This window comes from Dryas octopetala, chromosome 2 (genome assembly GCF_963921425.1).
Source record: "Dryas octopetala chromosome 2, drDryOcto1.1, whole genome shotgun sequence".
NCBI lineage: Eukaryota > Viridiplantae > Streptophyta > Magnoliopsida > Rosales > Rosaceae > Dryas > Dryas octopetala.
The window spans coordinates 23,043,436-23,067,567 of NC_141367.1; the positions used below are offsets into that span (position 1 = coordinate 23,043,436).

The 24,132-nt window shown below is 36.3% G+C and overlaps 3 protein-coding genes and 1 pseudogene across 4 annotated transcripts; 1 reads left to right on the forward strand and 3 right to left on the reverse strand.

The window, feature by feature from the left end:
* Positions 1-592: 592 nt before the first annotated feature.
* Positions 593-2,507, reverse strand: LOC147294281 (Tetratricopeptide repeat (TPR)-like superfamily protein). Its single transcript, XM_086234159.1, has one exon. It carries the CDS (start codon positions 2,409-2,411, stop codon positions 603-605), a length of 1,809 nt encoding a protein of 602 aa, XP_086090285.1. The 5' UTR covers positions 2,412-2,507; the 3' UTR covers positions 593-602.
* A 2,334-nt stretch (positions 2,508-4,841) lies between these two features.
* LBO1 (2-oxoglutarate (2OG) and Fe(II)-dependent oxygenase superfamily protein) lies at positions 4,842-6,792 on the forward strand. Its single transcript, XM_086233358.1, has 4 exons — positions 4,842-5,140; positions 5,246-5,493; positions 5,698-6,025; positions 6,117-6,792. Exons 1-4 carry the CDS (start codon positions 4,880-4,882, stop codon positions 6,390-6,392), a joined length of 1,113 nt encoding a protein of 370 aa, XP_086089484.1. The 5' UTR covers positions 4,842-4,879; the 3' UTR covers positions 6,393-6,792.
* A 2,675-nt stretch (positions 6,793-9,467) lies between these two features.
* Positions 9,468-15,903, reverse strand: LOC147294283 (cullin-1). Of its 2 annotated transcripts, none has more exons than XM_086230502.1 (20): positions 15,639-15,903; positions 15,018-15,194; positions 14,773-14,872; positions 14,267-14,452; positions 13,940-13,987; positions 13,638-13,841; positions 13,463-13,540; positions 13,231-13,320; positions 13,045-13,125; positions 12,855-12,917; positions 12,253-12,288; positions 12,087-12,173; positions 11,853-12,002; positions 11,693-11,748; positions 11,439-11,559; positions 11,160-11,321; positions 10,893-11,036; positions 10,552-10,770; positions 10,290-10,457; positions 9,468-10,197 (listed from the first exon to the last, which is right to left on the reverse strand). In XM_086230502.1, exons 2-20 carry the CDS (start codon positions 15,155-15,157, stop codon positions 10,096-10,098), a joined length of 2,235 nt encoding a protein of 744 aa, XP_086086628.1. In that variant the 5' UTR covers positions 15,158-15,194; positions 15,639-15,903; the 3' UTR covers positions 9,468-10,095. The 2 variants fall into 2 exon arrangements, with proteins under 2 accessions (XP_086086628.1, XP_086086629.1); XM_086230503.1 differs by having other exon boundaries at positions 15,018-15,202.
* A 7,141-nt stretch (positions 15,904-23,044) lies between these two features.
* Positions 23,045-23,506, reverse strand: LOC147294284 (nuclear transcription factor Y subunit B-4 pseudogene; annotated as a pseudogene).
* Between the last annotated feature and the right edge of the window lie 626 nt (positions 23,507-24,132).

Sequence of the window (24,132 nt, forward strand, 5' to 3'; positions counted from 1 at the left end):
CTAATTTTTTTGAAAATTTTTAGAGGGCAAATTGGTAATTTAACCTTATATTAAATTAGTGCTAGTCAAGACGAGTCTGTAGGAATTTTTCGTGTATTTTTCTGAGTTCGGAGCTATTTTTAATTAATTTTCAAAGTTTATAAAATATAAGAATAAAAAAATCTGAAAATAATAGAAAAGATGTGACACGCGGCGCACATCTAGAGCGCCATGTCAGCATTAACGGCCAGATTATTATTTTTAACAGAATTATTGATAGAACAAGGTAAAATGAGACATAGATGTAAGTTACAGGTGATAATCTGGGACAAAAAAACTTTCAAGTGGTAAAGTGGGAATGAGTTACAGTTTTAGGTGGTAAATCGATAATTAAGCCTTATCATTATTTTGGGCCCTGGTCCCCAATTGACTTGTTGACTCGGAATGCTTTTGAGTAGGAGCTTCATGTTGGAAAATTGGTGAAACATGGGCATCATTTTAGACTGATCTTGAGAAAACAGCAACTTTTATGAATATTGGGAAAATCTGATTCAAACTAAGTTTGCAAATGTAGCAAGTTCAAGGCAATGTAAGGGAGAGTATATTCTGAAAATTGATGGTTATCACCAAAAATCCCTACAACTGCAGGAACCACTTCTAAAGTGATGAAATCTATTTACATCTCTAACAATGAATTCCCTCTCAACAATCTCACTGATGAGCTTGAAAGCCTCATGACAGTCCCTACACATTCTCAGGTTCTTCATTATTCTAATGGTGACTCCAGTTGGTATGCTTACCAATGCAAAACCCAAGGCCAATCTCTCACTGTGCAGACCTACAATTTCCTCCTTGGCCTCTTCTTCCACATCAACAAAGACCAATCCCAGACTCCCTCCTACATAGCCTCTTTGCTTCATTTTGCCCTCCAACTCCCTCAACAAAGTCACCACCTCACTCCCCCGTGCACACGATGATACATCTCCGGCATAGAACACATAAGTTGAATCCTTTATCTCAACCCAACTGCAGCCGGGTTCTTTTTGAACCCCGGTACGCTTCATTTCTGACCGAAGACCATGAGCATTCTCCCACTCCCCACTCAATGCATAAGCATTTGATAATGTAACATATGCACCTGCTACTTGTTGGTTAGAATCTATTAGCCGTCTACTAGCTTCAACAGCAATGTCAATCCTTCCATGAAGCCTACTTGCTGAAAGAAGTGTGCCCCACAACAGAGCCTCTTGATTGGGTTCTGCATGGATAGATTTGGCTAGTTGGTAAGCCTCATTGAGACGTCCGCTTCGACCAAGCATATCAACAATGCATGTATGGTGCTTTGCATTTGGGGATATCCCATGCTTCTCATGCATGGTTTCCAAGTGTTGGAGGCCTTCATCGACAAGCCCTGAATGGCTACAAGCATGCAAGACCCCAACAAAGGTGACATCATTGGGTCGTATTCTTCTATCGATCATCTCTTGGAGGAGTTGAAGAGACACTTTCCCAAGTCCATACTTTGCAGCAGCCACAATCATTGAAGTGTAGGGTATTACAGAGGGATTTGGGATTCTCCTGAAAACCTTATCAGAATATTCAACACACCCACATTTAGCATACATATCCACCAATGCACTTGCAATCACATCATTCAAATCGTGGCCACTACGGATTACTGCTCCATGTGCAACTTTCCCAGAAACTAACCGACCCAAGCTTGCACACGCATTGACAACACTAGCTAACATAAAATGATTCGGACGCTCCAACCTCAAACAAATAAATTCTCTGAAAAGTTGGAGTGCTTCGTGGCCTTGTGCGTTTTGGGCATAAGCAGCAATAATTGAAGTCCAAGAAACAACATTACTACAACCCATCAAGTCAAAAACCCGCTGAGCACTAACAACATCATTGCACTTCCCATACATATCAACCAGCGAAGAGCACAGAACAAGGTTAGACTGAAACCCCAAAATCTCAACATGGGCATGAATTTTCTTGCCTGTTCTGAGGTCAGCAAGGATCGAGCACGCGTTAATCACAGTTGCGAAAGTGAACTCATTGGGTAGAACCCAACACTCGGGCATTTTCCGAAAGAGCCACAGAGCCATTTTGGGCTGACCTGTGTCGACGTAACCAGCCATGAGAGAAGTCCATGACACAACGTTTGGTTCAGCCATTTCATCAAACACCTGGCTTGCAGAGTCAATTCTTTTGAGCCTGACATAACAGTTTATGAAATGGTTGGTGGTGAAGGTGTCGTGTAAAGACCCAGATTTTATAGCGTTGGAATGGATTGAGTTTGCGGAATCGGAATCTTTACAATTCCGGAGTTGTTGAATGAGATGAAAATGCGACGGTTTGTTTTGGCGGGAAAGGTTCGAGGCGGTGAGGGCATAAACGAGATTTTGGTTCAACGGCTTTCTCATCTGTCTCGCACACTCTCCAAATTGGGGCTCTTTCTGGGTTAGGGGTCATATGAAAGGTGAAACGATGGCGTTTTGGTTGGATTGTCTTTGCCTTTAAAGAAATACGATTACAAAAATAAAAAAAAGATCTTTTTGGCAAAATCAAGCTTGATTGTGATAAATCTACAAGGCTGTTTAGAGTATCCACACGGGGAATGTGAAACATTGTCATATACTAATTGACCCTTTTTATCTAACTATTTTTGAGTTGGACATTTGAATTTCTACACAAATATCATAACATTCAATTTATATGAAAGGCATAACAGCCACACATGCTTTCATGTGTTTAGTGTTTAGAGTTTAAAGCTGACAATATATAATATATTCATTGGTAATTTTTGCATTAAATTACTCTTAAATTCTTCAAGTTGAGAAAATAAAATGAATTTGGAGCACGGCAAAAAAGTTGGCCGGATCAAGCATTCTTGACATAGAAGAATTTGGAAAGGGGTTACTTTAAAAAAGACTTGAAAAGTTGCTACAAACTCTATATAAAGGGCTCTTGGTGAAGAAAAAGAGGAGTCAAGAATGATCATTAAAGCTCCTTTGTTATTGCTCTTTAAAAGTGTTCCTCTAATTTTCTTTTTTTGGTCGAGTGTTCCTCTAATTTAGTTAACAAATCTCAGCTCAATTTTGTAACTTGTTCTTCTAATAGTTTTTTATCTTAGCTCTAAAAGTTTCAATATAAGCATCAGTTTTCAGTATCTTGATTTACTTTGCCACCTTTACATTATTGCACCCCTTACTATTTCTGATTTGATTCAGTGTCATTTATCATTAAGGAATGGTATAGATTTACTTTTTTGTATTTGCTTGCACAAACTTCATTTTACATATTGTAATAAAGTTAGCTCAAACCGAATAGTGGCAAAAAGAAATGCAAAATTTAATTTACCTTATGGCTGGATATCATGGACCGACGACACTTGCACAAACAACAAGATTAATCATTTAATTGGAATTTTGATGGTGTGAAAGTCTTCTATCTTTTTAGAAAGAAACATGCACGACCTTCCAATGGTAGGTTGTTGTCACTTGTCCATAGTTCAAAAGCAGTTATTAGAGTCAGCAATGCATAATATTATTCATGTCTATTTGCTTTATCATGTGCTGAGGTGACATATGCATGTGGTTAATCGGTTAATAAAGTCCAAGAATATAGTCTCTTTAGCATGAATTTGTAGTAGGTACACTGATTATATGACATATGGTCACATCTTATGGTAAAAAATCTAGGCGTTAATAGGCCTGAGTCTTTCATGGGGACATGCTTTAATAGGGCATCTCTCACAATGAAATGGGTCTCTCAACACATGACTCATCTCATTGTGAGAGATGCCTCATAGAAGACTCACTCATTTAATAGTGAAAACGTAAATCAGTCAAAATTTAAAGATTAGAAAGTGGTTATATGTCCCATGACAAGTTTTCTCTCTAGCTTTACTCTCACCAAAATTAACCACACTTGGATATTGTTGTTTTTGGGGAAGTAAATACAGTCTTTCATGGCTGACTAAGCAGTAACTAAGCAGCATCTTTTATCTATAATGGGCTGATGGGGTTTCTATGAACTATAATGCCTTGAGTAAGTGACTAAGTGAGAGAAGGGAGGAAGGCAGGGAAGGGTGGACAGAGACATCATGACAACACTGGACTTTGGTCTGTAGAAATGAAGACATCTGGTAGCAATTGAGAATGGCCCCTACTACTACCACTCATATAAGTCTGCCACAAGAGACAATTGAATGTACTAGTACTACCACCACCGTTAGATTCCTTCCCTCTTTAAACGAAACCATTTATTGCTTCACATGTTCGGATGTTCCACAACAAAAAGAAGGAAGACAGAAAAAGAAAATTCCACCATACAAACAGTCAAACATATACACTATTACCCTTTGAATATTAACCGGTTTACTTTTTTACTATTAGGTATAGATATTTTTACTCTTAGTTATATTTATCTTGTAGTGTTTGTATCCTAGACAAACTCAACAAATATAAAGGATGCTTTGCTTATGGGTAATGTCTTTTTTTTTAACATGTTATACTGTGAAACTATCAATTTAGACCACATATTTAAACAACATTCTAATTTTACCTAATTAATTGTCTAAATTGACGGTAACACAACATACCAAACTATTAGGAAAGTTTGTCGGTTAAGCAATACCCTATCTGCCATTGGTTGATCCTCTAGTCTAAGGGTACATGTATGACTTAATTTTGTGAAGTGCATAATCTAAGTCCCCACAAGGTACACCAATATTTGATATTAAATAGAAGGTCCTAAATAAAGTGCCTACTACATGTATGCAGTATGCTTTTCTCCCCCTATAAATACAGGTTTGGGCAAGAGTTGAGCTACCAAACAGAACTATAATCAGAATTTGCTTATAACTTTGATACCTCCAAATTCTGCTTCCATGGCCCCAGTACCCATTTCTCCTATCAAGGTTGGTCACATTGATGATGTCCAAGAACTGAGAAAGGCCAAGCCCACCATAATTCCTGAAAGGTTTGTAAGGGACATGACTGAGAGGCCAACACTAGCCACTGCTGCTATAACATCCTCTGTTGACATTCCCACTATCAATTTCTCAAAGCTTTCAAAAGGAAGCAGAGATGAACTCAAAAGTGAAATTTCTCAGCTTGCAACTGCTTGCAAGGAATGGGGATTTTTCCAGGTACAAATTGCATAAACTTTCTCTGTTACTGGTTGATAAACATGATGATCATATGGAATTGGAAGCTAATGATCTTTAGTGACTGACTGTATATATTTATGACAGGTGATAAATCATGGGATTGATCTGAGTCTGCTTGAGAGCATAGAGGAGGTAGCCAAGGAATTCTTCATGCTACCGTTGGAAGAGAAGAAAAAGTACCCAATGGCTCCTGGGACTGTTCAGGGATATGGACAGGCTTTTGTGCTATCAGAGGACCAAAAACTGGACTGGTGCAACATGTTTGCTCTTGGGGTCCAACCCAACTTTATAAGGAACCCCCTGCTTTGGCCAACAAAGCCAGCTAATTTCAGGTATAAGTTTTTCTATAGTTTAAAATTTGTTAGTCTTTTGTTTTACTAAAGTCTCGGGAATTTTCTCTTGTCTAACATGTTATGTTATCAAATTGTCAATTTTAGCCCGTTCAGATTGACAACGATAATGTGACAACATAACATACAAAACGTTACCACTCAAAGTCTAAAGTCTAAACCTATTTCTTCTTTTTTCCCCTAAAGTGAGACTGTAGAGGATTATTCAAGAGAAGTGAGGAAACTGTGCCAGAATCTGTTGAAATACATAGCCATGAGCCTTGGCTTGAAAGGCGACGTCTTCGAAAAGATGTTTGGGGTGGCTGTGCAAGCCATAAGGATGAACTACTACCCACCATGTTCTAGACCTGACCTTGTTATGGGTCTAAGTCCACATTCTGATGGCAGTGCCCTCACAGTGCTGCAGCAGGGGAAGGGCACCTCAGTAGGACTTCAAATCCTCAAAGATGACAAATGGGTGCCTGTTCAGCCCATTCCCAATGCACTTGTGATCAACATTGGAGACACCCTAGAAGTGAGTTTATCAGACATTTAATCTTATTCTAGTTTATTTTTTCATATATTTTCATCTGGGATTATCTCTAACATATCCAAATTATGAACAGGTTCTTACAAATGGGAAATATAAGAGTGTGGAGCATAGAGCAGTGACTCATAAGGAAAAAGACAGACTTTCAATTGTGACATTTTATGCTCCTAGCTATGACATTGAGCTTGGGCCTATGCCAGAACTGGTGGATGAAAACAACCCATGCAAGTATAGAAGATACAATCATGGAGAGTACAGTAAACACTATGTAACAAACAAGTTGCAAGGTAAAAAAACCCTGGAGTTTGCCAAGATTCAAAACAAAAACCCAAACCAAGAAGGCCCAATTTAGTCCCCCACCATGGAATACCCATCATTAGACTCTGTACCATATAACATTGTAGACTTGTAGTGTGTTTTTCAGTTCCCCAAATCTTGAAAATTTAGACCAAAAACTAGTTGGTGGTGGTTGTGTATGTCAAGGAAGTGTAAATTACTGGAAAAATTATTAGGTATAACCGATATACCACTATGTGGTGTAACTAATCCAACGTATAAGGGTATTATTGGATAATATGTTTATATTTGTAGGGTTAGTATTAATAAGATCCACCTATATTATGATACATAGATTAATTATACCACGTGGCAATGTATCAGTTATACATTATAATTTTTCAAATTATTGAGCTGCATTGTTCATGGGTTACTCATATTTGTACAAGCTAGCCTAGCTACCAATGAATGGAAGGTTGTGGGGTCTTGTGTTTATAAACTTTTCTTGTTAAATTGTGTTTGTTTTTGATATATCATGACCTTATTCATCAACTAGGAATTGTAATAAGCATAAGGAAACAAAGAATCAAACAGAAAAATGACACTTTTTACTGTTTTCTCTATAAGATTCATAATATAGAAACAAGCATGCAATCATATGCAGGAATCCAACACCAGCACCAACCCATAATTCTTTAATAATCATAAAAGAAAATGGACAAGATTATCGGTGTTCCATTGTTGACTGGAAAGAGAGAGAGCTTTTTCTCAGTGGTGGGAAAGAAGAGAGGCCCATTAAAATCATGTGTCTGTAATTTTTGTTGTTCACATTATTGGTGTGAAGGAAGCACTGAGCAAGTTGTGAATCTTGTGATGGGTTTTTGGTGATTCAGAGCTGATATGACATCTGATCTGAGTGCTAACAACAAGTAGAGCACAAAGTGAAGCTCAAACATTCATGACATGAGAGGTGAGGTAAACAGAGGCAACAAGGTTGATATTATAATTGTTGTGCCCACCACAAAGTTCACTGTAAATAAAATAATGGTATAGTTCGACAAAGCCAGAGAAACCTATTAAGCAAAGGAAGTGATGATGCAATGAGCTTGTGAAACGTTGGGGAGAAAAATTTATCCCAACACACCAAAGATGACCTATGCAACTTGAACAATGTCACTCAGAAGTCAGAACCAATTGATGATGCAATTTGTTTAGTGAGGTAAACTAATTAACTATCAAAAGTAACATGGTTTGAGGAAGAACATGAAATAACTTGCATTTCCATTGAAAATAGTGATAAACCGACAAATTTTATAATTATATTAGAGTATAAAATTCTGAGTTCAAATCGAATTTCTACAATTATAACTTCTCCTCTTAATTCAACATAAGTTAAATTTTACATGTTAAAACCCTGATTTGAAAAAGGGTGTTAGAATATACAAATAATTGTTGACACACATCATTTCACAATTGTGACAATAAAATCTTTTGAGTGTGGGACAACGGCCTAGACTCATGCATTAAAACAAAAGTAGCCTTGACTCAATTAGATTTTGACAAAGTGACAACCCACTAACTAATAATATCAAGTGCTCACGCAAGTATGTGCTGTTTCTAACTCACCATCACCATCAACAATTGTGGGAACTTCGCCCCCTTTCCCCCCCAAGGCATTGAGCATCCCTTTCAAGAAACTCTTTGTTTGGTTAGGAAATTTAGGTGGGTGATGATGTGATCTCAGCAAATGGGTCCCAAAATCCAAGTTTGACAGACTTTATAAGTTGCAAATGCCAAACATGATTAAACTAGTAATACTTTGCAATCAGAATGAGAATGCTTTAGAAAAAGTGAGCACCAATGGAATGAGAGAAAGGCCAAGAGAGGTGTAGGGGAGGGGACAATGGTTTCCATGGCCAGTAGGGAATGTGAAGAGAACCGTTAATTTGGCATGTTTTTGTTGGTATGCCAATTCATTGAACCTCCTAGAAAAACCTGCTTTTTATGTATATTATATTCAGTGTTCTAAAAATCCCTCTAGGCGGCCGCCTAGGCGCTAGGCTTTGGCCAGCCGCCCCGATTAACATCTAAGCGTTTTTTAATTATTAATTATTTTTAAGCACAAAATACCAATAATAAATAACAAGTAAAAAATTTTCAGAATACACATCTCAACAAGTAACAATTTATTTGGATAAGTAATAATTTCTCTCTTGTATGAAGCTAGTAAGGCCCCCCTAAGCTAATACTAGTACTAATAAAAAAACCACCTAGGAGCTGCCCCTCCCCCTCTTCCTCTTCCTCTTCCTCTTCATCTTCCTCTTCATCTTCCTCTTACCGCCTAGCGATTTTTAGAACATTGATTATAATATATAGTACCAAAACTTTGAAGTCCATGATCATGAAAATTCCCCTCTTGTTAGAATACGAAGAAAAATAGCAAGTTCATTACGTATACTCATTTGTTTGCCACATTGGCTACATGCAACCAGAAATCTCACTTTGTAACAATGGTTAATTATATTCCAATTTGATTCCGTGTAAAATTGGTTACACCAACATTCATGTTGGATTTGTTAAACACAATCGCTCACACACACATGAATAACTATACACCGATAATTGGTAGGTTCCGCACTTCAATTAACAGCTGTCAACCGCTCACATGCGAAGCGAATGAGCGACCCCAACTAAGGTACTTCCACCTCCTATTGTCAAGGTTGAAATGGTACCAAACCTTTTATATACCACTCAACTCTAGGAAGCATCGACTATTTTCATTTTCTTACCCTTTTCTCCTTGATTTTAGTAGTTGTCATTTTCCTTGATTTCTAATCACTTCACTCTCTCCTAACTCTGGCCAAGAAATTAAAAAGAAGATGACCCAATAGAGATCTTCCTTTAGGTGGGCTTGGTGACCCAGATGAAGAATCTACTTGACAAAGACAATATCCTAATGTGGATTGACCCATCGCTTAAGGCTTTATTGCAAAGCTAAAACAATGCCAACATGATTCATTGTGACTTGGATTTAGCTGTTAGCTATATTAAGCAGTAGCACGAAACCCGCTAGTAGTTATTCACATTCAGATTAGGTAGTGCGATTTCATTTGAGATCAAGTGCTATTAACAATTTTGAGATCCTCCGAGAAGAGTCCAAACATCCAAATGCATTCCTTGTCCTCAATGAAATTGAATCTATCTTCATCAAAGTCAAATACCAAGCGTCGACCAAACAATTCATGAAATAGAAAAGGCAAAAGCATCTTGGGGTGATTAAAGCCAGATTCATAGTATACAAGCCATCATTTTGCAATCAAGAGACGGAGGAGAGCATCAACCTGATAGGTTTTATAATCGATAATCAAAACGCAATTCGAGTAGAATTACTGGACTTGAAAGCGCACTTTTCTCCTTCCAGATGAGGCAAAGAAACGGTTCACAAACGAGGATTGATGTAGTCATGGGATGGGAAATCCGGTAATTAAACAAATATGCCATACCGGACGGTCCCATGGTGCACCAGACCATATTATGAAGTCAATTACAAATTTCTCCAGCAAGGGTGCACTATCTATAGTAGCCATCCATACCTGGCTCCGAGGGCAAAATGTACAAAACATCCTCAACTCCTGCTTTAAGCAATCACTATTGATCACTGATGCATTGGCATTTACAATTGATTGTGCCACTTCTTCCACCGCCTGACCCACTTCCTGTGCTAATTACAGCAGCAAAAGGTACCCACTTTCATTTGACGGAGAATCAACTAGACCAAATCATGCCAAGTACCTAAACAAATTAGGGTTATCTTTGTCCCTTTCCAAGTAGTCTCTTGTGATTAAATCTTCAATCCGCTTTTTTATTGCTTTGAAGTCAGGCTGAAAAGGGGGGGAAAATCAGCACCAGTGGTTTAGAACCAAGGAAAAAGTTATTAGATCTTATAAGAGGAGAAACTAAGTACTATGCAAACCTTGAACATGCGACCAAGCTGCTCTACACACTCCATAACCAACTGCTGATGACCCAAAACCTTACGACTCTTCATGATACGCACAATTGAAGCATCAATGGCGTACCGTCTGTCCTTGTCGACATCTTCAATTACTTTTTTCTTCTCGTCCACAGGAGGGAGGGGAATCTGCATGTTGAACACAGTGATAACTGATCACTCACATAAACCAGAAAACTGGAAGACAAGAAAAGAACAAGATACCGTGAAAAGATCTAAGTACCTTGATCCTCCTCATTTTGTCAGTAAACTTAGAGTTGAACTCAAAGTAATCAGTAGGAGAGATAGTTTTTGTGTTTGGCTCCTTGTTAAGGATCTTATACTTGGCACATGACAAGGAATGCAGCAGTCGAACAACATCATCATCAGTCAAGTTTAATTGCGTCATGATCTCTGAATAACTCAGTCTATCCGAGGTATTGAATAGCAGCAGGGCTGAAGCCTAAAGTAAGATGAAAAAAAGAAAAAAAAAGGTCTTAAATAATAAATCCCTACTCTCACATGCATCGCACAACCCAGACCTACAGACTAGAAAAAGTTGGAATAATATATTGAATACATCACCTGATAAGTTGTCACAATAAGCTCTATGGTTTTTGGTTCAAACTTCCCACTGATGTTACAAGTACCCAGTGAGTACATCCATGTAAGCTTTCTGTGCTTTGTCTTCGTTTGATAAAATTCCTTAAAAACTTCAACACATTTAACCTAAAGCAAGAGTGATAAATGAGAAGAGACATTAGCAACTTCCCCAACATAACGTAACCCAGCAGATAGTAAATTTATTAGTAAAAAGAAAAAACAATTTTTCTCGGCAGAATCTGTGTGTACCATCTCTGCTGGAAGGTTGAGGTCAAAAGACTTGTAGCTTGGCCAGAAGCCGGTGGTCAACACAGTTACTGTCAAATCAATGCCAGGATTTGCATGTGGATTATTGGTCAGATACTCCTCAAAGCTGGTTTGGTTCTCCTTTGCCAATGTCAAATCAGTAACCTGATAAGAAATAAAAGCAATTTTTCTTTCTTTGGTCAGATCTCCAGCAATATCCCAGAAATATGTGCACATAACATTCAAAACAAAGTTCTCAAAGGAGTAGCAAAGGTAACTGACCATCCCCTCCATCTTTGAGGTAAACTGACCGCCACATTGTTGCTTCAGTTTTGTCAAAATACATCTCTCATGGTCATCATTAGCACTCTTGTCAAAAAGAAGGCGTCGAGCAAGCTTTTTCCTGTGCCAGCAATTAAACATCTAAAGTTAATCTAATGTCTTCTATTTTCAAACTAGATGTAATCATCTCTGAACCTTTTCCCCAAAATATATTTGATCGAAAGCAAGCAATCAGCAGAAAATAAAAGTGATACCTATAGAATTCAGCAAATAGGTCTTTGTCACTAATATAAGCCAGCAGCTTTACTACCTGCAGTTTGATTGGCCTTGTTAATAAATTTTGTTAATAAAAACGAAAAATGTGATATGTTTATAGAAGAAAAATAAATGGAATGGCACATCAAGAGTCCAGACCTTCTCAAGTGTCTCCTCAATGGCTTCATCACTCAATTTCTCACTCCCACCTTTCTTAAGAATGTTATCACAAAAAGTGGCAAGTAGTTCTGCACTTGAGCTTCCAGCAACACCCTTGTTGCAAAAGATCTCAAAAGCCTCCTTGAGGGCCTTCAGATAAAGAAAATTTTGTCAGATATGCACAAATAGCTCGTAGCGACCATAAGAATCTTAAAGCCTTGTTAAAATACAGACCTTGTGGAAAAGGGTATGGTTTTGGAAACAATCATTGACATATGCTAGGTACTTGTCGTGTAGCTCAATCACTTTTCTAACGAAAACCTGAAGAGCACAATCATATTAGTTTGCACTCTTTCAAATCAGCCCATAAATTCCAGATGTACAATGTTCACGAAATTACCTGTTCCTGCAAACCAACCACGTCCTTTTTCTCTGCCTGTTGGGAGGGGGGGGGAACAAAAAGTCAGCATTCAACAACAATTAATTGTTGATTACCATGGCATTCAAAAATAGTCAGTACAAAATAAAGTGACCATTGAACCATTGATAAATAAAAACTAGCATCACAAAAAATCTGTCTTGTTTTCTTGATTTGGAAATGAGACCCAAAAAAAAAAAAAGCTGTCTTGTTGGTAAACAAAAAACGCTGACTAACACGAAAACCCAACACTATTTGGAAAAATCAACAATCATTTCAGCTCTATGGTAGAATATGCATCATCTCATTGCTTTTATTTAGGCAGCTTTAATGCATTTTTTAATGGTACAAAAGAGCTGTCACTCTCCTCATAATGAGCGAATGTTGTAAATTATCTTAAGAAAATTATTTTGTGAAAGAGAATCGTTGAAAGATGATAAAGAATCTAATATTTTGGTGCAGAGTTTATTTTTTATGCCTTTCCATCCATTATTGGGCCTTTATATAATTTTCCCCATAGGAGCCTCTATTTTAGAATTTCAAACAAAGTCTAGCCAGTAAGAAATGATGATCAAGGCACAGACCTTCTTGTTGCTTGCTGCATCTTCGGCCTGTTTGACTAAGGCTGTTCCTTCAGCAGTAACATGCTGCATCGTGGCACACCATTTAATATTTACAACATGAAAGAAAGACAGAAAATGAAAAATATATATGCCACAAAAGAGATCAGCTTTTAACCCAGAGAAATAAAGGCAGAATTGAAAGCAACTAAACCTGCTTAAATATATTTGAAACTGGATCCAAGCCTCGATGTATCTTAGAAAAGAGCCTGAACATTCTAGACAAATCGTCCACCTAAAACAGAAAAAAGAAAAATAAGAAAAAGCAAGATTTGTCTGGTATTCTGATTTCTTCAATCTAATCAACAAATATGTGTATATTAATACACTCCAAAGGTACCTTGTCATCTCGAAGCAATGCATGACATCCAGAGTGCTCTTTCTCAAGCAGTTGGGTCGCATACACAGACAATAGCTCATTTTGAACTTTCTACAGTAACCAAATAATAACAATATTAAGTAGCCAGATTTTCATACTCTACAGATGATTATATACTGGTAACCTAGAAAAACATATTGTGTAGGACTAGCTACACCACAAGGCGAATTTATAGCAAAAATCAAGTACAAACCTCAAGCAGCTTTGGCTCACTACTAGAATGTAAGTAATGAGAAACTCTATCTTTTTCCCGTCTTAAGCATTCCTCTGCCTGGAATTTCAAAAAAAAAAAAAAAAATCCATGGGAAATTATTTCATGGAGACATATATACATTTGAATTTGATAAAACAAACATAATAAAGCTTACTTTCAGCATATAATCTGGGCAAGAATCTTCCAGGATCCAGTTGGAAGCTTTCCGAGAATAATAAGCAGAGCTGTCTTTAAGCATGGCCACTTCAAAGTCATTTTCATAGTGGTCCATTTGCCCCATTCCAATCTCAACAAATATATCCAAAACATTCTTCAATAGAGCTCGATCAATCTGCTCGCCTTCACGTTCTTGATCAATCTGATTTTAAAAAATTGAAAAGATTTTATCAAGTAAATTTATTTCACAACTTCACTATGATACGAGGACATGCAATTTAGGCAAAATTGAATACATACCAGAGATATTACAGCATCCCTTACTTTTGCATTTAATTCTTGGTAGACCTGAAAATCACAATTATATACCCATCATATTACAATGTATCTCACACACACACACAAAAGTCGGCTCAAGCTGTGAACGGATGGGGTTGGAGGACGTCTTCCATTCAAATTTTACCAATAAAGGGGCTGTGGATGGGGAAGAAAGAGAGATATTATAGAAAACCAAGCATCAAAATGGGTAGATGGAATTCAGTCAGGGTTATAGTTTGAGAGGCAATCCAAAGAATCCCCCAAACAACGTGACTTAAGATGGCATGTATGAGTTCAATAGCGACTTACCAGATCTCGAAAGCAAGTAAGTCCTACTTCATTTAGGGGTGGAAGTGACCTCCGAGCTATAAAGTAGCGATCAAGATAATGAAAGAAGCGAGAGAGCCACCTAACCATAATTTTATGGTTTGCCCACCTTTTCACAAGCTCTCTCAGCATGAACTCATCATGCTTCTCTCTCAAAGATGGCAAAACCTGATCAGAAGCATATCTTAGATTATATTATAAATAAGCAACACAAAGAGGATTTGTATGCACAAAACTTGTCCTCAAAAATCTCAAACAACACTAGGGGTTGGGGAAGGCTGACATTAGCCCTGACTACACATGTCATACTGAACATCAGATTAATATACATTTAATTCTAATAGGTAATGCTAGATAGGACAGGACTTTGCAGAATCTCAATCTTAGACTTTAAAATGGAAAAAGAAAAGAGCAGCAATGCAATCTATATATCTATACTACGTCAAGAAGTGTAGGGAATTGGCAAAAATATCTAAAATCTTGCTCACCGTAGAAGTGATGTACTCTTCAAAAGACTCCCTATACTTGTCGTAGAGCTGTTGTGAATAGTCATGTGGTGGCTTTTGAGTGCACATATTATATATGGTTCTGCAAATAAAATTAAGGACAACAGAAAAACAATCACCACCATTAAACTTTGGAGCATACAACAAAAACAATCAAGAACAATGATAATGACCACAATATATATATATATATATAGAGAGAGAGAGAGAGAGAGAGAAACGCATACGTGTAGAGCATCATGTAGTCCTCAGAGCTGAACTGTGGCTCGGGCAATCCTTCTAGAATGTTCTTGAGCTTTGTGATCCCCTTCTGCATAAACTCCCATCCTTGTTCTAAATCAATGGTCTTACGCTCATTCATCGTCATCTTGCCACACTCAAAGTCTTAACCGCAAAACTAAAGTCTGCAAGACTCAATCACCGAAATTCACACAGACTAAGACAAAAACAAATTTTCCAATACAAGAACCAAAGACTACAGTAAACCCTAAACCCTAAAATCCAGTAGTTCATCGACTTCCCCTCTAAACCTGAAGACGGAGAACCAGAAACCCTAATGCTCAGTTTGGCAGCCAAGAAAAAACAGGAGAGATTTCGGAAATTAGTGATTTCCCACGATTTCTCAGCAACCACACAAAGCTTAAGATTCAAGACCTCCAAAATCAAACTTCAAAAGGATAAATACAAAAAAACCACAGCCCAATCAATGCTGGCAAGTTCGTGCTCATAATTCATAGTGAGTTAAAGAAAATCGTCTAAAATTAATCGATGATCAAAATAAAGATCAAGAAGAACGATATATACAAGTAATTAGTCAGATTCAGCCAGAGAGAGAGAGAGAGAGGTACCTGATTTGGGAAGCCTAGAAACCCTAATCGGAGGAAAGAGAGGCAGGACTAGGAGAGGAGAGTAGAAGGAGAGGTGTACGAAGACGACGAGCTTCGACAGAACATTGATGACGAAAGGGGCAATTTGCTAAAGGACTTTGAGTACTTGGGAGAAAATTAATCAGATGGTGAGCTCTTTTCGATTTCGGATCCATCCACTACCTCTTCCGTAATTTATATATGAAAAAGTCCTCTAGATTTTGGATATCGACCCCATTTTCATTAAGCTTTTCGTATTTTGATAATTCTAGCCTGTATTACCTAATATTTGTATTTTGACAGTGGTCAATTTTCATTTCCATTAATTCGATTGGCCCACACGGCTCTTGAAGATGACAACGGGGCAGGACGTGTCGGAGTCTGTCATTTTTATCGAGGGCTGTTATATGCACATCAATTTTTTTCTTACTACACACTTATTTTTCACCTCACATCTTTTTTTCTTTTGATTTCTTTAATTTCTCAAAATATACCCTAAAAAATTTAAAATACTCTCATTTATATAAAAAAAAAAAAAAACTAAAACCGAGCTAGCCCACCCCCACCCTCACCCTCGACCTCGAAGCCAACTCCAACCACTGTCGCCGGCCTCCCTTCCTCTCCTTCCCTCTCTCTCCCTTTCTCTCTATTTTCTTCTCTCTCCGCTCTCCATTTCTTCCTCTGACATTTCTCTGGCATTTCTCTTTGTCACTCTCTCTTTGATTAAATGCAGAGGCCGGCAGGTTGAACCTCCAACGACAAGCCAACTTCAACGATTGGTGGGATTTGGATTTGGAGTGATTAAAGGTGATGATAGGTGATTTTGTTATTCTGGATTTAGTGAAGGTACTATGGTCATTTGGGTTAGAGATTAGAATTATAATTTACTAAATGAGATAGAGAGATGTGTAATAAAAAGAAAAATGGTGTGCATATGGCAGCCCTCTTTCTATCCCACCATGCCAGATAAATTAGGCTCTCGTTAAATATGTGGGGCCCCATAGATATGTTGGAGTTTGTTATTTCTATCTAGCTATTTCACTATGCCCCGTATAAATTAAAATCACATTGGATATGTAGGGTTAGATCACTTTTTTTAAAAAAAAATTTTCACTAAAATGATTAGAGTCATCGAGAGTACATAAGCATTAGGCTATCAAAAAAAATAGATTGCATAAAGAATCAAGAAGGTTTATCTAAGGCGACTTCTAAAATGATTTTTTTCTTTTGCCACTAAAATGATTGAAGTCACCAAGAATACATAAGAATCAGACTATTAAAAAAACATAAAAATCAAGAAAGTTTATCTAAGGCAACTTCTATTTCTAAGATTGACAATTAATTTTGTTAGAGCATGAACATTTTCACTACTATATAAAAGGTGACTTTTCAAACGTAGAAAATGATCTATACAATTCATTGAATTGAAAATTTTAACATGTATTGTCTAATATTTGTAATCTAATGGCAAAATTTTATTTTCATTAATTGCATAGACTGCTTGGCTACTAGAAATGACAACGGAGCAGAATGTGCCGAGTTTGTCATTCCTATTTGACTATCTCGTCATGTTGTGTGAACTGAGATCTCATCAATTATGTGGGACTCAATAACTTTTTTTGAAATTTGGTTTTCACTAAAATGATTTAAGTCATTACGAATGCATAAGAATCAAGAAGGTTTATTTAAGGCAACTTCTATTTTTAAGATTGACAATAAAACGTATTCATTTCTATTTGGGTGTAATTGGGGTTTTTAGTTATGAACTACTATTCAGATACCTGTATTTGTAATCCTCTTAACGATTCTCAAAAATTTCTTGTGTTATGTGATACGTCTTTCTTTTTGGCAAACATTAATCTCTGCTAGCCTTAATCTCTTGATGGCAACAGACAATTCCAAAGAACCGAAGGTTTACTCATTCATTAACATACCGAATCTAATAAAATTGTATGTTGAACCAATTTCAGGCCTCAACAACATCAACCGCTTTTTTTCAACAATAAAACTTAGATTAAATACACTTAATGATATAAATTGATAGTTTAAATATCACACATATAAAATAATGTTAATAATTATAAACCCCCTAATTAGAGATAAAATCTTTTATAACCTCCACCCAAAATCTACCTCTCCTATAACCCCCAATCTTACACTTAATATTTTCCTAAACCCCTTAGTCAACTAATACTCAGCCAAGTTTGACTTTTCATCTTTTAATTTTCCAGTTTTACCCCTTTTTTTATTTTCATTTTCAATTTATGGGTGCTCTCTCTCTCTCTCTCTCTATCTCTCTCTCGGTCTCTCCCATCTAGTGCCTCTCTCCTTTCTGCGTTCTCTTTCTCCCCGCTGCTGTCACCAGCGCATGCGCCACCGTCTGGCGACGGTTGCCGACGAGATCGATCACATCACACTCGCCTATCCTTCCTCTTTCTCTCCTTGCCCTCCACTCTCCGCGAAACATAACATCGACGTCGAATTGGTCTAGGCAAACCCGAGCTCCCTCGTCGGCGATCCGTCATTTCCGACAACGACGAGGTGTCGGACCGGTTGGGTTCTTCTCGCCTCTTCCCCCTCTATCTATCCATGGCCTTTTCTTTCCCATAAAATCCACAGAAACCCAAATGCAGCCCGAAGTTCGATCGTCATCTCCGGCAGTGACTTCGCGATTCCGGCGACGTCGCAGCCGCTCTCCACTTCCAGAAGCTTCCTCTCGACGTGGTGAGTGTGATGGTGGTCTCCGATTCTCCAACTGACCACCGTGGACGGCGAACCAACGCCGAGAAGGTCTGAGACTTATCGCCGCCATTTTCGGCGATTCTGGCGGCGGATTGAAGTGGTTCCGGTCTCATTCTTCTCCCCTTGACAGTCTCTCTCTACTGGTATACAAATTTTGGTTCAATTGCATTGAATTTCAAAAGCCCTAATTTGAAAACCCTAATTTGAAATTGATTTGTGAATCTGTTTGTGAAATGTATAATTTGTAAATATGTTTTAATTGAATTTGTTATTAATCGGATAGAAATGTGGGTTTTTTAATTGATTTATAAGTATATACAAATTTACTTCATTTATTGATTAAACAGTTTTAGTTCGTGAAACATGAGTTTTAAATGAATTTTGAATAAAATTATGGTTCTGAAATATGATGAATCAAATTTGCAGGTAGAAACAGATCGAGGCAGTGGCGACTGTCGTGTACTCGTTGCGCGTGAGGTGATCGGACGACGTTGTCTAGGGTTTCAGTTTCACTAAATTCAATTTCACTGAATTCAGTTTCAGTACATTTAGTGAACTGAATTTGAATTTAATAAATGCAATGAAACTGAATACATTGAAATTGAATTCAGACTGAAACTGAATTTAGTCTATAATTGTTTGATAGGCTCACATCGATGGCTTGCTGTGTTGGCTACTTCTCTCATCTCGATGGCTTGTTGTATTGTTGTTTTTTTGATAAGGAAGTTGTGTTCTTTTTAATGAAACAGAATTCAGTAAAGGTGTAACTGTTTTAGTGAAGTATAATTGTTTTAGTGAAGTGTAATTGTTTTAGTGAAGGTGTAATTGTTTTTTAATTAAGGTGTAATTGCATTTTAGTTAAGGTGTAATTGTTTCATCACCTAATTCAGTTTCAGTAAGTGAATTTAAAACTGAATCCTTCAATTTAGTGTAACTGAATTTCTGAAATTCAGTTTCAGTGTAATTGAATTCTTGAAATTCAGTTTCAATGTAACTGAATTCTTGAAATTCAATTTTAGTGTAATGAAATTCAATTTCAGTGTTTGATTTTATTTTTAGCGAAATATTGAGTTTTAGCAAAAACTTCAATTCCAGAAAGAAAAAAAAAAATAGTTTCACCAAAATTCAATTACAGTGATGTCAGCGTGCATCAGCATGCGTCAGTGCGCGCCAGAAGGGTAATTTAGGATTATAAGTTATAAGGGGTTTTGAAAAGAGTTTCTAGATGGGTGGGGGTTTAGGCAAATTTTTTAGGTGATTAGGGGGTTTAAAATTAGGCACTCTATAAAATATCTAAATAAAACATGTAAAATTAAATAGAAAATTAAGATTAAATACCAAATCCCAATAATTTTTTGGTATAACATGAAGATTATATAATATTTCAATTGAACTTCCAAATTTAAATGTAGTTTTTTACATTAGGTCACAAATATGTTGACCTCTTTGATTTGAGCTTTTTCCATTTGACATTTTTATCCTTTGGCCTACATATGATGAGTGTTAGTTAAAATTTGTAAGGTTTTGACAAAATTGCCCTTGAGGCTTTTATATTATCTTGAAAATTTGCTAATGTAGTCTCAATATAATACAATATTGCCCTTGAGGATTTTTTTTTAATACAATGTAGTATAAATTAATATAATATTTGTGATGTAATATTTTTTTTATTATAGTGACATGTGATGTAAGATTTGTAAATTTTAATATTTTTTACTTTATTAATTTGTTTGACTTTTCAACTAGTACCTAATCTAAAATGCTATTTAATTTTGGTAGCTAAACTTAAAAGTTATTGAAATTTAGTAACTAAAATCAATGGACTTAAAATTAAATGATCAATAACTTGAGAAAAAAATAAAATGAAATATTTTTATCTCTTAACAGGTTTAATATTTTTATCTAGAATGGTCTTTGGACCAGGCCGAAGCTTAAGGCCGAATCTTCGTATCAGATCGTCTCCAACAGTCCAACTTACCTTCTAGGCCTTAGCTTCCCACCCCTTAAAGGTCCAGCCCACCCCATTTCCTAGTTATGACTTCACTACCAATGAATTAAGCATTCTAATTTGATATGAAAGCTAATCTTTGAATCTTCTGATGGCCTGGTAGCCTCTAGGCTGTAGGTAACTGAGGGGTATGATTGGGAATTTAGTTACAACTCGATAGATCATGAATAGTCTATAAGCTTTACCTTAGATTATCACTTTAATCTCGAAAATCATTTTCTAATTTTACAGTTCTCAAACATATAATTTTTTTTAGAGGAACATATACAGTTCTAATTTGTTTCATTACAGATATAATCTTTAAGTAGATAATTAAAAAATAGACAACTCAAATTCTTGAAATACAATAATTCTTAAAAAAAATTAGGGTTAAATATAAAAATGATCCATAAACTTTACAATTACAGTGAATTTCAATTTGGTATACTAACTATAAAACGTATCAATTTGGTTAACGAACTTTTTAAGTTGTACCAAAGCAGTACAAATGTTAACTTTCATCAAAAAATTTAACGGGAATTGGTCATGTGCACAAGTGACTACATTTTTAGGGGGATTTCAGTCCGTTCATCACATTTTCATGTGGCACATTTTGTTAATTTTCGGATGGAAGTTAATGTTGGTACAACTTGAAAAATTCGTGGACCAAATTGGCATTTTTTATAATTAATAGATTAAATTAAGAATCAGTATAAAATTCGTAGACTATTTTTATATTTAACCCACAAAATTAATTGAAAATTTGTAAAGGAAAGCTCCCTGTACATCAACCAAGAATTAACGCTCAATATAGGACGTGCCATGCTATGTGAATATGTGATTGTTCATGATGGGCATACCTGCATTTTGTGGTGGACTTAATTAATTGCAACTTTTACATATATGGACCCTCCACCAATATGCACCCACACCAGATCTATCGAATATATTGCTGTTAACTATAAGATGTTACTGTGCTCAAGTGCGACCAACAGGGACTGCCTATATATATGGACTTGGCAACATGCTGTTTGATGGCTCAAAGAATCATGGTCATTGGTCTAGGGTACATATTATGCCCCGTATATGGAGAAGTGAGCTACTCTAGTTGGTAGATATACAACTACATATGGGTTTTGACTAGCTCCATCCCAATTAGAAAATAAATTAATATTCTATAATAGTAAGCATTATAATTACAAATTGTAATGGATTCAACTCAAAATTTTGATTAATCGGCAACATTAACATACGAGAAATTTACGATCACATGTATATTGTAACGCTTAAAAGAGAATTTCACTTTTCTTTTCTCTTAAAAAATGCAAAAGAATTGATTTCCCAATAAATCAATTATGTGAACCAAACATACCCTTAGTTTTGACCAACTTCCAACATGTAAAATTGTAAATTGAAGATGAAATATTACATTTCGTGTTTTAATACTATTAGCAGTTTAACTCCTAGCACTCTGAATTGGTGGCATTTTATAAATTTTATACACTTGTATTAATGTAAAGTGTCAGAAGTTAAATGCTAATAGCATCAATATAGCACTAGCTAAATTAAGGGCTTATTTGGCAATGCTTTTAGAAGGCTTAAAAGTGTTTTTGCTTGCGTTTGGAAAAAAAAAAATTAAATGTATTTTTGAGTTATAAAAACACTTGAAAGCGCTTTATGGTGAAACACCTTACTTAAGAAGCGCTTCTAAGTACATTTACAGAAACACTTAGATTTTTTTCAAAAGAATTATGTTTTTCTAACAAAAACACTTATAGTGAAAACACTCTATATAGAAGCACTCACACACAAACCCTAATTAATTTCACAAGTCTGTTAACAATATTGTATTTCAGAAACTCGCATAACCAAATATATATATATACCTATGGTGGGAGATCAACTATGCATCCAAAAACCCTAATTCTCATCCATATCGATCTCTTGTCCTTTGTATTTATATATGTTGAGTTAACCACTGAATGGTGGTCCAAACCCGGCAAGTACTCCCAGATTTAATTTGGGTTAAACAAACTCTAACGTTGGACTGATGCCTTAGCCTATCTAGTCAACATCTGCAAATACGAGATACCACATTGGATATACGTGTGTGCATATAAAATCTTTATAAAAATCATCTTCATAGACATTAATATTAGACAGTGACCCTATGGCTTAGAATATGAACCGGCCCAAGCTAAATTTTCATGAACTCAAAACCAAGCATCATTTTGATTATTATACTTTTTGTGTTCATTAATTAGTACTATAGCTAGCAATTAATACTGTTTATAATATATCTATGAATCAAACCCTACACAATTAAAGCCAAGATTTATAAATCTCACAATAAAGAAAAGAACCCATATCATGAAAAAAACAAATAATAATGCATGCATACTCATCATTTCATCAGCAAAAATCATGGCTAAAATAACTAGATCGAAATTAACCACTATCTTGTCTCTAATCCCTTAAAATTAAACATTAATTCAAATGGCCTTAATTAATTAGGTCTCTAATAAATAAAAAATGCTTGTTCCTAGCTAAAAAAAAAAAAAAGATGGTCTCTAACGATCCCTTTATTAAAATGGATATCTGGATCGATTTCATTCAGGTAACACACGCGCGCATACACACACATACAGATCGAACTGGTCTACAGGCCAGTCGATCCATTGTGAGGTCTTTGGATATGATCAGAAAACTGGTAGAGCATCCCTTGATCTTCAGTGGTGTTGTTATCAGGCCTGTCTTGATTAGCTCTCTCTCCTTCCTGCTCTCTATACCTCTCCAAATACCTCTTCAGCGGCTCAACGTAATCGTCCATTCCCAGCGCTCCAAAAGCCCAGCAGATGTCGTCGCCATGGACGGTCTTCCGCCTCTCCCTCCGGCACTTCTCCGACGCCTCGCTGGTGACGAAGCTGATGAATTCGGAGGCGCATTCCTGCATTCTTTCTTTTGCCTCTTTTGATATTTTGGCGTTGCGAGGCAGAATCTTCTTCATGATGCGCCCAACGTTGGCTATTGGGAGCAGCTGGTCTTGCTCCAGCCTACCCACCTCATCTTGAAGATCAACGGTATTTGCAGCAGCACTGCAGCTTCCACCATTATTATCCATCGTTTTTGGGCACGAGGTATGGTACTTGCAGCCTTGTACTTTTGGCTTGAGGGGTCGACACCTAGCCCTATTATATATATATAGATATATATATATATATAATATGGGTGGTACTATACTATACACCCACGAACTCTTAAATATTGTATCTGTGCGTACATGTATATATGGAAAAAAATTTATGCTAGATATATGTTATGTTGTCATACAATGAATCTAAATTATTGATTAGACAGATCGATTTGATGCGTTGTTTAAATTCACAGTATAATGATATAAATAGCTTATGTTTGTCGGATTGTAAATTCGAATTGTGATTAAGTTGATTCTTCACAATTTAATGATATAAACATCTTACTAAACCGTAAATCTGAATAATTAATAAAATTAGTTCTTAACTAAATGTGTAGTTCAATAAAAGGACGTATTACTATATTTACAATATCGGCTGCCAGTGCCAAATATTTGAGCGCGATACACTTATTGAACTCATTGGTTGAATTTAATATAATGAATCAATAAGTTATTAAAATTCAATAAAATTGGCGGAAATTCTCATGAAATTTTATTATGTGTAAAAAATGCATTTAAATCTATCAAAATTCATTAAAATCCTTTACTTAATG

What these genes read in the sequence shown, in the direction of transcription:
- LOC147294281 (XM_086234159.1), bottom strand. Translation starts at nt 2,411, where the DNA reads ATGAGAAAGCCGTTGAACCAAAATCTCGTTTATGCCCTCACCGCCTCG.
- LBO1 (XM_086233358.1), top strand. Translation starts at nt 4,880, where the DNA reads ATGGCCCCAGTACCCATTTCTCCTATCAAGGTTGGTCACATTGATGAT. An exon ending in AGGAATGGGGATTTTTCCAG is followed by an intron (nt 5,141 to 5,245) that starts GTACAAATTGCA and finishes TATTTATGACAG; the next exon opens with GTGATAAATCATGGGATTGA. An exon ending in ACAAAGCCAGCTAATTTCAG is followed by an intron (nt 5,494 to 5,697) that starts GTATAAGTTTTT and finishes TTTCCCCTAAAG; the next exon opens with TGAGACTGTAGAGGATTATT.
- LOC147294283 (XM_086230502.1), bottom strand. Translation starts at nt 15,157, where the DNA reads ATGACGATGAATGAGCGTAAGACCATTGATTTAGAACAAGGATGGGAG. An exon ending in GGGATGCTGTAATATCTCTG is followed by an intron (nt 13,842 to 13,939) that starts GTATGTATTCAA and finishes TTTTAAAATCAG; the next exon opens with ATTGATCAAGAACGTGAAGG. An exon ending in TTATTGTGACAACTTATCAG is followed by an intron (nt 10,771 to 10,892) that starts GTGATGTATTCA and finishes ATCTTACTTTAG; the next exon opens with GCTTCAGCCCTGCTGCTATT.